Source organism: Nicotiana tomentosiformis, chromosome 7, assembly GCF_000390325.3.
Source record: "Nicotiana tomentosiformis chromosome 7, ASM39032v3, whole genome shotgun sequence".
NCBI classification, from domain to species: domain Eukaryota; kingdom Viridiplantae; phylum Streptophyta; class Magnoliopsida; order Solanales; family Solanaceae; genus Nicotiana; species Nicotiana tomentosiformis.
In genome coordinates, this window is record NC_090818.1 from 96,844,204 (window position 1) to 96,854,971 (window position 10,768).

The 10,768-nt window shown below is 38.3% G+C and overlaps 1 protein-coding gene across 1 annotated transcript; it reads left to right on the forward strand.

Annotated features, from left to right (window-relative positions):
• Nucleotides 1–248: 248 nt before the first annotated feature.
• Nucleotides 249–3,930, forward strand: LOC138896059 (uncharacterized). Its single transcript, XM_070180838.1, has 3 exons — nt 249–590; nt 786–1,014; nt 3,818–3,930. Exons 1-3 carry the CDS (start codon nt 249–251, stop codon nt 3,928–3,930), a joined length of 684 nt encoding a protein of 227 aa, XP_070036939.1.
• The last annotated feature ends 6,838 nt before the right edge of the window (nt 3,931–10,768 follow it).

Here is a 10,768-nt window from a genome sequence, read left to right on the forward strand (position 1 = left end):
TGAAGAACTTTGACGCAGTATGGGTTATTGTGGATAGGTTGACTAAGTCGGCTCATTTTATTCCGGTAGTGACTACCTATTCTTGAGTGCATCTGGCTCAAATCTATATCCGCGAGATTGTTCGACTTCATGGAATGCCGATATCCATCATCTCTGCATGGGGCACACAGTTTATGTCACACTTCTAGAGAGCCGTACAACATGAGTTAGGCACACTGGTTGAGTTGAGTACAACATTTCACCCCCAGATGGACGGACAGTCCGAGCGCGCCATTCAGATACTAGAGGATATGCTTCGTGCCTATGTTATGGACTTTGAGGTTTCATGGGATCAGTTCTTGCCGCTTACAAAGTTTGCCTACAACAACAACTGCCAATCCAATATTCAGATGGCTCCCTATGAGGCACTATATGGGAGGCGATGCCGTGCTCCAGTTGGTTGGTTTGAGCCGGGTGAGGCTAGATTGTTCGGTACAGATTTTGTTCGAGATGCCTTGGATAAGGTCAAGTTGATCCAGGATTGGCTTCACATAGCCCAGTCTAGACAGAAGAGTTATGCTGATCGGAAGGCTCGTGATATAGCATTTATGGTTGGAGAGAGGGTTTTGCTCCGGGTTTCACCCACGAAGGATGTGATGAGGTTCGAAAAGAAGGGCAACTTGAGCCCGAGGTATATTGGTCCTTTTGAGATCCTCGAGAGAGTGGGGGAGGTAGCTTACAAGCTTGCATTGCCACCTAGATTATCTGCAGCTTACCTGGTGTTCCATATTTCCATGCTCCGAAAGTATCACGGTGATCCGTCCCATGTTTTAGATTTCAGCTCAGTCCAATTGGACAAGAATTTGACTTATGTTGAGGAGCCGGTGGACATCTTGGACATGGAGGTCCGAAAGTTAAGGCCAAAGAACATAGCTTCAATAAAGGTTCAGTGGAGGGGTCAACCAGTCAAGGAGGCAACTTGGGAGACCAAGCATGATATGCGTAGCCGTTATCCTCATCTTTTCACCACTTCAGGTATGTCTCTATACTCGTTCGCGGACGAACGTCTGTTTTAAGAAGGGCAAGATGTAACGACCAGGCCGGTCGGTTTAAGTATTTTAGCCCTGTTCCCCAATTTATTTCCTCCTCTATGTTCGTTTGTGGTTATGTGACTTTGCCGGGGTGGTTGGATTTGTTCCGGGGAAGTTTTGGAGTGAATTGGGACACTTAGTCTCAAAGTTGGAAGCTTAAGTTTAAAGAGTTAACAGGGGTATGACTTTTGTGTAGACGACTCCGGAATGGAGTTTTGATGATTCTGATAGCTTCGTATGGTGATTTTGGACTTTGGCGTATATCCGAATATTGATTCGGAGGTCCATAGGTCGTTTTGGCTTGAATTGACGAAAGTTGGAAAGTTGAAGGTTTGGAAGGTTGAGAAGTTTGACCGAGAGTTGACTTTATTGATATCGGTTTAGGAAGTTGGAATAGGTCCGTTGTGTCATTTATGACATGTGTTGAAAATTTGAGGTCAATCAGGGTTGGTTTGATATGTTTCAGCATTGGTTTTAGAATTTGAATGTTCATTGATTCCATAGGCTTAAAATGGGATGCGATTCGTAGATTTGATATTACTTGATGTGATTTAGGACTCAAATAGGTCCGTTATGTGATTTGGGACTTGATGGTATGTTCGGACGGGGTCCCTGGGTGTGATTCGGATTGAAATCGGGTTCATTTGGACTTGATTGTTTGCTGAGGAACTGCTGAGTCTGGTGCAATCGCACCTATGCACTTTGGGCCGCAGATGTGGCCGCAGAAGCGACCTCAGAGCCGCAGAAGTAAAAAGGAGCTGGTATCGCAGGTGCGGACACCTGGGCGCTAGTGCGCACCCGCAGAATCGATCTCCTTTCCGCAGAAGCGGATCTTGGTCAGTTGTATAAAGACCGCAGGTACAGTCAGGCATCCGTAGAAGCGGGCTCACAGAAGCGAGGGCTGGTCCACAGAAGTGGATGTCCCAGAGCTTAATGAAAAGCCGCACCTGCGATGGATTTTCAGCAGGTGCAGAGCCGCAGAAGCGGAATCACTTGGTAGAAAGGGGTAGGTCGAGGGTTTTGTTCCATTTTTCATAATTTGAGTTAGAGACCTCGGTTTTGGGCGATTTTGGAAGAGAGTTTCAAGGAGTTGATCGGGGTAAGTGATTTTGACTCGGATTTTATTATTGTACATTAATCCATCATTCTTTTTATCATTTAATTAGTATTTTGAGTTGAAAAAATTGGGGAATTTTGTGAAAACTTCCAAAGCAATAATTTGAGGATTTGAAGGTCGGTTTGTGGTCAGAATTGAATAATTTTAGTATGGTTGGACTTATTATCTAATGGGTGTTCGGATTTTGTAAGTTGGTCAGGTTCCGAGCTCGGGGTTGTATTTATGGTATTAAGTTATTTTGGCTAGATTCGAGCCGTCCGAAGTTGGATATTCACAGAAAAGGCTTACTAGTGATTGAGTTATCTTGTTTGACGTAAGTATCTTGCCTACTTTGTGTGGGGGAAAACTACCCCTTAGGATTTGGGTAGATTGTGCTATTTATGATATGTGAAATCTGTGTACGCAAGGTGACGAGTGGATACACGGGTTATATGTGGTATTTGACCGGTATAAGCTATTTGGACTCTTTTCATGCCTTTAATTGAATTGTCCTAGCATGTTATATGTTTCATTGTTAGTTTACCCTTACACATATTAGTCTACCTGCACATGCTTTATTTGACATTGTTAACACTTGTTCCACCTCTTACTTGCTATTTGCTCTTATATACTTTAGTTGAAGTTATTGTTTTCCTTATTGTCTTGTCACTTATTTAATTGTTGAATTATTTACTTGAAGTTGTTGTTCTCATGGAATATCTTATTGTTGAGTTATTGGTGTTGAAGTTGTAAAAGCTGTGATCATATTGAGGCAAAGTTGTTTATTATCGAAATACCATTCTTGTTGAGCTATTCACTTTCAATTTGATATTGTTGAGATTCATGTAAAATTGTGGTTGAGCCATGGGCTATTTGTTGTGGAAACATTGATATTGTTGATTCTTTTGGAAACTTGTGGCATTTGGGCACTTGAGGTGCGAGTTGTGATATGTTGTGATATTGATACGCATGCGGTGGTATAAGGCTAAGGGTTGATACACATGCGGTGAGATAAGATGGGCTTGATACGCGTGTTGCTAGTAGGGGAACTACGTGAAGCCACACAGTGTGATAAAGTGGGCTAAAACGCAGATAGCTATTTTGGAAAAAATGATTCTCAAAACTAAATGTAAGGCTCCCACGGTGATATAAGGAAAGATTGTGATTGTAAAATGAGATTACGAGGCGGTACCTTGGTTGTGATTCTTGTGGTTATCTCTCATTTACCTCACTTGTATTTGTACGCATTGTTTTCTTGATGTTCTTACTACGTGTTCCTTCTTTGTTTCCTTTATTGTTTTAAATTAAGTTGTAGCTTATCTTGTTGTATTACTTATAGCTTCATTTTCCTCGTTTCTATTATTAGAATGTACTATACTTGTGCAGCTTTTTTTTCTTACCCTAGTAGGTGTCTTGGCCTGGCCTCGTCACTGCTCTGCCGAGGTTATGCTTGATACTTACTGGATACTGCTATGGTATACTCTACTACGCTTCTGCACATCTTTTTGTGCAGATCCAGGTACCTCACATCAAGTTAGGCATCAGTGACTGGCTATACATCTCGGAGACTTCAAGGTATACCTGTTTGGCATCCGCAGGCCTCAAAGTCACCCTCTGCCCTTGTTTTTTCTACTGCTTACTCTTTATTTAGATAGTGATGTATTAGGGAATTCACAGCATACTCTTGTACAACTTATGACTCAGTCTCACAAGATTTATGGTGTTATTGTTAGCGATATTGTTGAGTTCTTTTATGATAGCTAGATGGTGTAAATTTAAAGTTCTATTATTATTTATGCTATTTCCTCATGCATGTTAGGCTTAACTAGTCGTAGAGACTAGGTGCCATCACGACATCCTACGGTAGGAGATTGGCGTCGTGACAATGTTACTAGTGCCGACAAAGTATTCAATGGCCGCCTCCGTCCGGATGAAATGCTCCGTAGCCCATATCTGTAGTAGCAAGTTGCATCCATTGAAGAAATTATATCCTCTTGAACATGCCGACATTGCTCTGAACATCTCTGCCAGTATCATTGGAACAAGGGTGACCCATAGATTTACTCGGAAGGTAGCCAAAACTGGGGGTAATAGCTTGATATTGATCTACCCCTTCCTTTGCAGGAAAACCAGAAGTCCCAACAGTGCTAGAGAAAAGGTCAGGGGGCAAAGTATTTCCCATGTCACTTGGTCACACTGAAATTCCTCAAGATGCCAATTGTAGCTCTCCCAATGCCTGAATCTGTCAAACAAATGGTCCAGGGTCACCCATTCGTCCTCAAGCCCAAATCCTTCTCCGTGATTACGAGCTCTGCTCCACGATTTCCAGCCCCTGCAACATACGAGCATTGCAACATAGCATCAAATCAATTGCTACAATTTCATCTGAAATGGTACAAAACTACCTTGAAACTCACTTGAGCCCCTCGTGTCATGACCCAAAATCCCAACCAGTCAGGGTAGTGATGGCGCCTAACACCGCTCGCTAGACAAGCCAACACACAACAGATAATACGAAAGAATAACAATTTACGATTAACAGGAAGATAATAATATAAAGTAAAAGCAACTGAAAAGGTATGTATAATAAGTCTAGAATCAACGCTATCACTCAATCCATCCCAAGATGTAGAGTCACAAGTACATGAGCTTGTAGAATTTACTACACACATTGTTTTGAAATAAGTACAATATTGTCCGAAAAGTAGAAACTATACAATGGAAGTAAGAAGTTGACTCTAGGTCTGCGAACGGAATGCAGCTCTACCTCAAATCACCCGATTGGTATTTGCTAAACACCTTTTGGGACTCCGCTGGTACCAATGACTAGATATGCACAAGAAGTGCAGAAGTGTAGTATGAGTACAACTGACCTAATGTACCCAGTAAATGTCGAGCCTAACCCCGACAAGGTAGTGAAGAGGCTAAGACAAGAAACCTATAATAAACCTTTGCAGTTATATATCAAGAAGTAATGAAATAACATGTAAAGTATCAAGTATAATGTCGGGATAACAACAAGTAAAAAAAAACAACACAAGTAAAGGGCTCAAAATGGGGAAATAAAGTAAAGTGTCACTCAGTAAGCCTCAACTCGTAGTTTGACAACAACTTTGAAAAACCTGTCAAAAGTGATTAACAAATCCACCAAAGCCAAGTCCATATTCCAAATATCAAAGTAAAGAGCAATGAAATCAATAAAACTGTATTGCATCACGCTTCGTTCTTTTACTCTCATCCTTACATCATTGCATAAAAACAAGTACGGAAACACCCTTCATGCATATCATGACGTTCACTCAATCACGGAAACACCCTTCGTGCAATAATATCAATGTATAAATAAGGCACGGAAACACCCTTCACAAGCACGGCAACACCCTTCGAGCATTTCACTCTTCCTCACAAGCACGGAAACACCCTTCATGCATTTCACTCTTCCTCACCAAGTATCATATACAACACAATACCAAGCAAGGTGGGAAGCAAATTCGCCTCTCTTGAAGATTAAGATTTCAAAATATGAGAGAATAGGAAAAAATTCCAAAATCTCAGCATTTTATATTGCCCAGGGTACACATCGTGATCGTGACTCGATTCCACATGATCATGAAGCATAGCTACCCAGTGCTCTACGTGATCACGGCTTTCCGCTTCTCGACTGCGTAGGCCAATAACCAGCCCACACCTATGATAACCCTTCGCAAATCCAACCTCAACCCTACAAATGCGATGCATAGAACACACAATCCTCCATGATCATGACCCTGCACCCGCAACCACGAATCACAAATAGCTCGGCCAAAATCCTTCTCCGTGATTGTGAGCCACTACTCTGTGATCGTGAAGTACTGTAATACAGCAACGAATCAACAACTGCAATTTCATCCGAAATGGTTTGAAACAACCGTAAAACTAATCTGAGCCCCTCAGGATCCCATCCAATCATTCCAACAAGTCTATATAGTTCTTACAAACTTGTCTCAAGGCTTAAAACATCAAAAACAATATCAGAACTATGAATCGAAGATCAAATCTATTCCTTAACATTCAAACTTTCTAACTTTGCCAGATGCACCCGAATAATACATAGATATTCCGAATCACAATCAAACTTTGCACATAAGTTTATTTCAACCATTAGGACCTATTCAAGGACTCATAATACAAATTAAAGCTTATTAACCAAAAACTTAACTATTGGTTAAACTTATGACCTCCTAAACCTCTAAATTGCCAACTTTCGGAAAATAGGGTCAAAACCTTCTAAACCTCCAAAAACAAATCCGAACATATACCTAAGTCAAAAATCATCATATAGACCTATAGGAATCTTCAAATCCTGATTCTGATATCATTTACTCAACAGTCAACTTTTACAACTTAAGACTTCCAAAAGAGAACTAAGTGTTCTAATTTACTCTCGAACCTTCCTGGAACCAAATCGACCTTCCCCGTAAGTCACAAGATGCAAAATAAAATTGTAGGAAGCATCAAATAGGGGAATGGGGTTCTAATACTCAAAAGACTGGCGGGGTCATTACAAGCTTTTACCTTCTTTAATAATGTTCGAGTAAGAGACCTTCAGAGCTATGTTTCCCAACTAAACAAAGAAAGAGCTCTCTCTTTGGTATACCTGTACTTGTGTTCAGTTGTCATCTCCTTATCATATTTTTCTTTGGCTATTGTCTCATAATTTTTAACAAAACTCTTAAGTATGCTCCTGCTATTAATATAATGATCAAAAAAGGTATGCATTCCCTCACTCCTTTATGTTGATTGCATTCCAGCCCATAACAAATGTCTCAAGAAAACAGGCACACATTTTTCCTTTCACTATATAATATTCTCAACCAATCATTTTTTTTCTAGAGAATGCCTTGCTATAAATTCGGCTCATTGCACTTCAAATTCATTTATTCTTGAACTTACTTTGACAAGAATCTAAAATGCGGAAGACAAAAAATTAAAGATAAAGGATAAAATTTGAGAATAAACCCAAAAAGTAGTAATTGAAAAATAATTAATATAATTAATCACCCAAAAATTACATAACAAAGTGATCCTAAACTATAGGTATACCTTCAAGTGGAAGTATGGTTCCACTTGAAGAACACACCTTTGAATAAAGTTGTCATCAGCAAGGGCAAACCACCATTACACCTATCAAAAGAGTATTCATCATTTATCAAAATAGTCTTGCTAAAATGAAAGCCTTAAAGGCTATCAAAAGGTATTTGACTATAAATGACCCAAATACCCCTAAGTTAATTTCTAAGTAGCTAAGTATAGTCACTTATTACAAGTATAGCCTCGAAAAATATGTAATCTTCAATTGATGGCAACTTATGCATATAGCCTTTTAATTGCGAAAGTATCCACTAATTGACATCCAAAGCGTTGGCTATCTTGGGTCGTGTCATCTTCCCCTTTTTAAAAATAATTCATCCTCAAATTTGCACCTTGCAAAATATGGGAGGAAAAGAGTACAAGTAAAACCTATCAATATACAAATATATATATGGAAACAACAACACAAGATAGTGCACATGCATTCTTTTGACCAAACTCTTCCTAGTAGGCACAAAGTCTCCTCTAAAAAGGAAATATTAACGTCATCACATAGAATCAAGTAATTTCCCAAGTATGCACAAAGTATAGTTCTTGTAAGCTTAACATACAAGAAAAATAATTTAGGTAGTCCAAACATAGAAGTATAACACATATATAAAGCATTTAGATCTACCAACTCACTTATCATTCAAATTCACTTCATGCCAAGAGTTAAAAAAAAATCAAGCTCAAGTTCCGTAAGGACTTCTTAGCACAAAGAAACAAAACATCAAGCATTTCATGCATACAAAGAATTGTGCAAGGTAAAGACACTTTATAATAGGACTCATGCATCAATTTAATCCAAAGATCTCTACCACATGCATCAAAGTGAACACTCTTAAAGTATAACGAAGCATCCTCAAGATTAATAAATAATACTTCTTTCAACAAACTAATAGACACTTGGCTCAATTGCAAATCAAAATTATTGAATAAATTACCAGGATCAAACACAAATATTTCTTTTCTAAATCATCTCTAAGTTGGCCACTTGAAAACTCACAACGTGAATATGATAGCAACATCAAAGAATCATGGTCAGGCACTACGAAGTTGATTCTACTAAATTTAAGTGAATATACAATTACTTCCATGGCTTTAGAATGCCCGAAATAAAGCACTAACCAATCAAACATATCATTCTTGCCTTGGATAAGCATTGAAGTTTCAAATCCTTTTGTTGGCCCAAATGGTAGATGCATCTATCTCTTATGATTCCCCGTTTGATAATCCTTCATAAAAAAGTTCAAGATATTAATGAAGTCACCACAAGAAGATTTAACACATTTAAATTCAACGAAGTTATTCCATGCTTCAAATTGACCATTCTTGCATTTCATCCTAGAAACAAATACAAAGCTTGACCAAAATGTATCCTCAAAGTTTAAGGTAGAAAAAATAAAAAAATTAACACTAAAGCTAGCATCAATTAGCTCACTCCCATTTTTATCAAAAACCTCTTCATCCTTAAGAATAATATTAGGACTTTCCTTGTTAAAGAAATAAGTAAAATCTCCATTGATATCCTTCATAATAAAGAAAGAAGGAGTTATGTTATTCAAACAAGTAGATTCGTCCTTACCAATTACACCAAGTAGATACAAGCAAGAGTTATTCACATTAAACTTGAAAGATTTAAGTTCACTCTCAAACACACAAGGTTCTTGACTTCCTTGAAAACTCGAACAATTATCCAAAGATGGATCCATAAAGCTCATCAATTTACTTTCACAAAGATTCATGTCCTCACTAATTTGACTACACAAAGAATTCACAACTTCATAAGATGAATAACCCCCAAGAGTTAAATTCACCAGCTGAGAGACATTCATCCTCTATTAAATTTGCACGCAAAAATATTTCTTGTAGCTAAAGAAATAAATCCATTTTCATGGAAAACATCCAAGGAGACACCTTCAAATTCATGATTTCCAATCAATGGCACAACAATAGCTTGAAGCTTTTCAAGTTCATAATCAATAGCAATTTTAGCTCCCAAATCATATTCAACTAGTGTATGATCACAACTTTCCTTTTGCATGTCAACACAAAGTAAATAATCATCAATATCACAAGTAGGTAGACTATCACTCACAATCAAGTCATTAACTATATCATTTGAAGTAACTAGAGAGTTAGAATTAGTCATTTTATCTTGATAAACAATTATAGAAACTTCTTAACCTTGGTATTCCAAATTTAATCTCATTTGCTTGCTTGAAGAAGAAACTTCAACTTCTTTTGCATTTCCCAAGTCATGAAGTTCTTCCCGTTTTATCTCCTCAATTGGCCCATCTCTCCAATTACCTACAAAAAAATCCAAACAACTAAAGGAAGAGGATGTAGAAAGATTAGAATTAGAACAAGATATAGTCTCACTCACACTCTTTTATTTTTCTCTTATCTCATCTTCTTTCCTTTCACTCTCTTTATTTTTCTTCTCACTCTTTGATTTTTCTCTTTGTGACAATCCACTCTTATTTTGCAATTCATGCTCTCCTTGTTTTGCTCTAGGATTGCCAATTTTCTCTCCCTTACTCCTCTCTATCTTTTATCTCTCATGTATTTTATTAGGAGTACAATAGGCTCCCATTAAGTCATTGGAAATACTGTTGACTTAAAGTTTCAATTTGGCATAGCTAGTGTCACGACCTAAAATCTCATCGGAGTTGTGCTGGTGCCTAACCACTTGCTAGGGAAGTCATCAATCAATAAACTGAAACAAACTTAAATAACAGCATTGAATAGTCTCATCAGCGAAATAATCACAAACAACTGAAGTCAATAGCAACAATACAACTAAAACCATCCCATGATCTAGTGTCATTGTGTAATGACCAGGCCAGTTATTTTGTGTATTGTAGCCCCGTTACCCAGTTTATCATTTCTTCTATGTTCATTTATAGTTATGTGACTTTTCGAGGTGGTTGGTTTGATTCTGCGGATGTTTCGGAGTGAATTGGGACACTTAGTCCCAAGGTTAGAAGCTTAAGCTAGAAGAGTTGGCCAGAGTTTGATTTTTTTGTAGATGATTCGGGAATGGAATTTTGATAGCTTCGTATGGTGATTTTGGACTTAGGCATATGTCCAGATATTGATTTGGAGGTCCGTAGGTCGTTTTTGGCTTGAATGGGTGAAAGTTGAAGGTTGAAGGTTTGGAAGGTTAAGAGGTTTGACCAAGAGTTGACTTTGTTGATACCAGGCTCGGATTTTGATTCCGGCAGTTAAAATAGGTCTGTTGTGTCATTTATGAATTGTGTGCAAAATTTGAGGTCAATCAGAGTTGGTTTGATATGATTCGGCATTGGTGTTAGAAGTTTGAAGTTCATTAGTTTCATTAGGCTTGAATTGAGATGCGATTCGTGATTTGATATTGTTTGATGTGATTTGATATTTCGATTAAGTTCGTGTTGTGATTTAGGACTTGATGGTATGTTTGTTGAGGTCCCGTGGGCCTCGGGCGAGTTTCGGATGGTTAACGGATGAA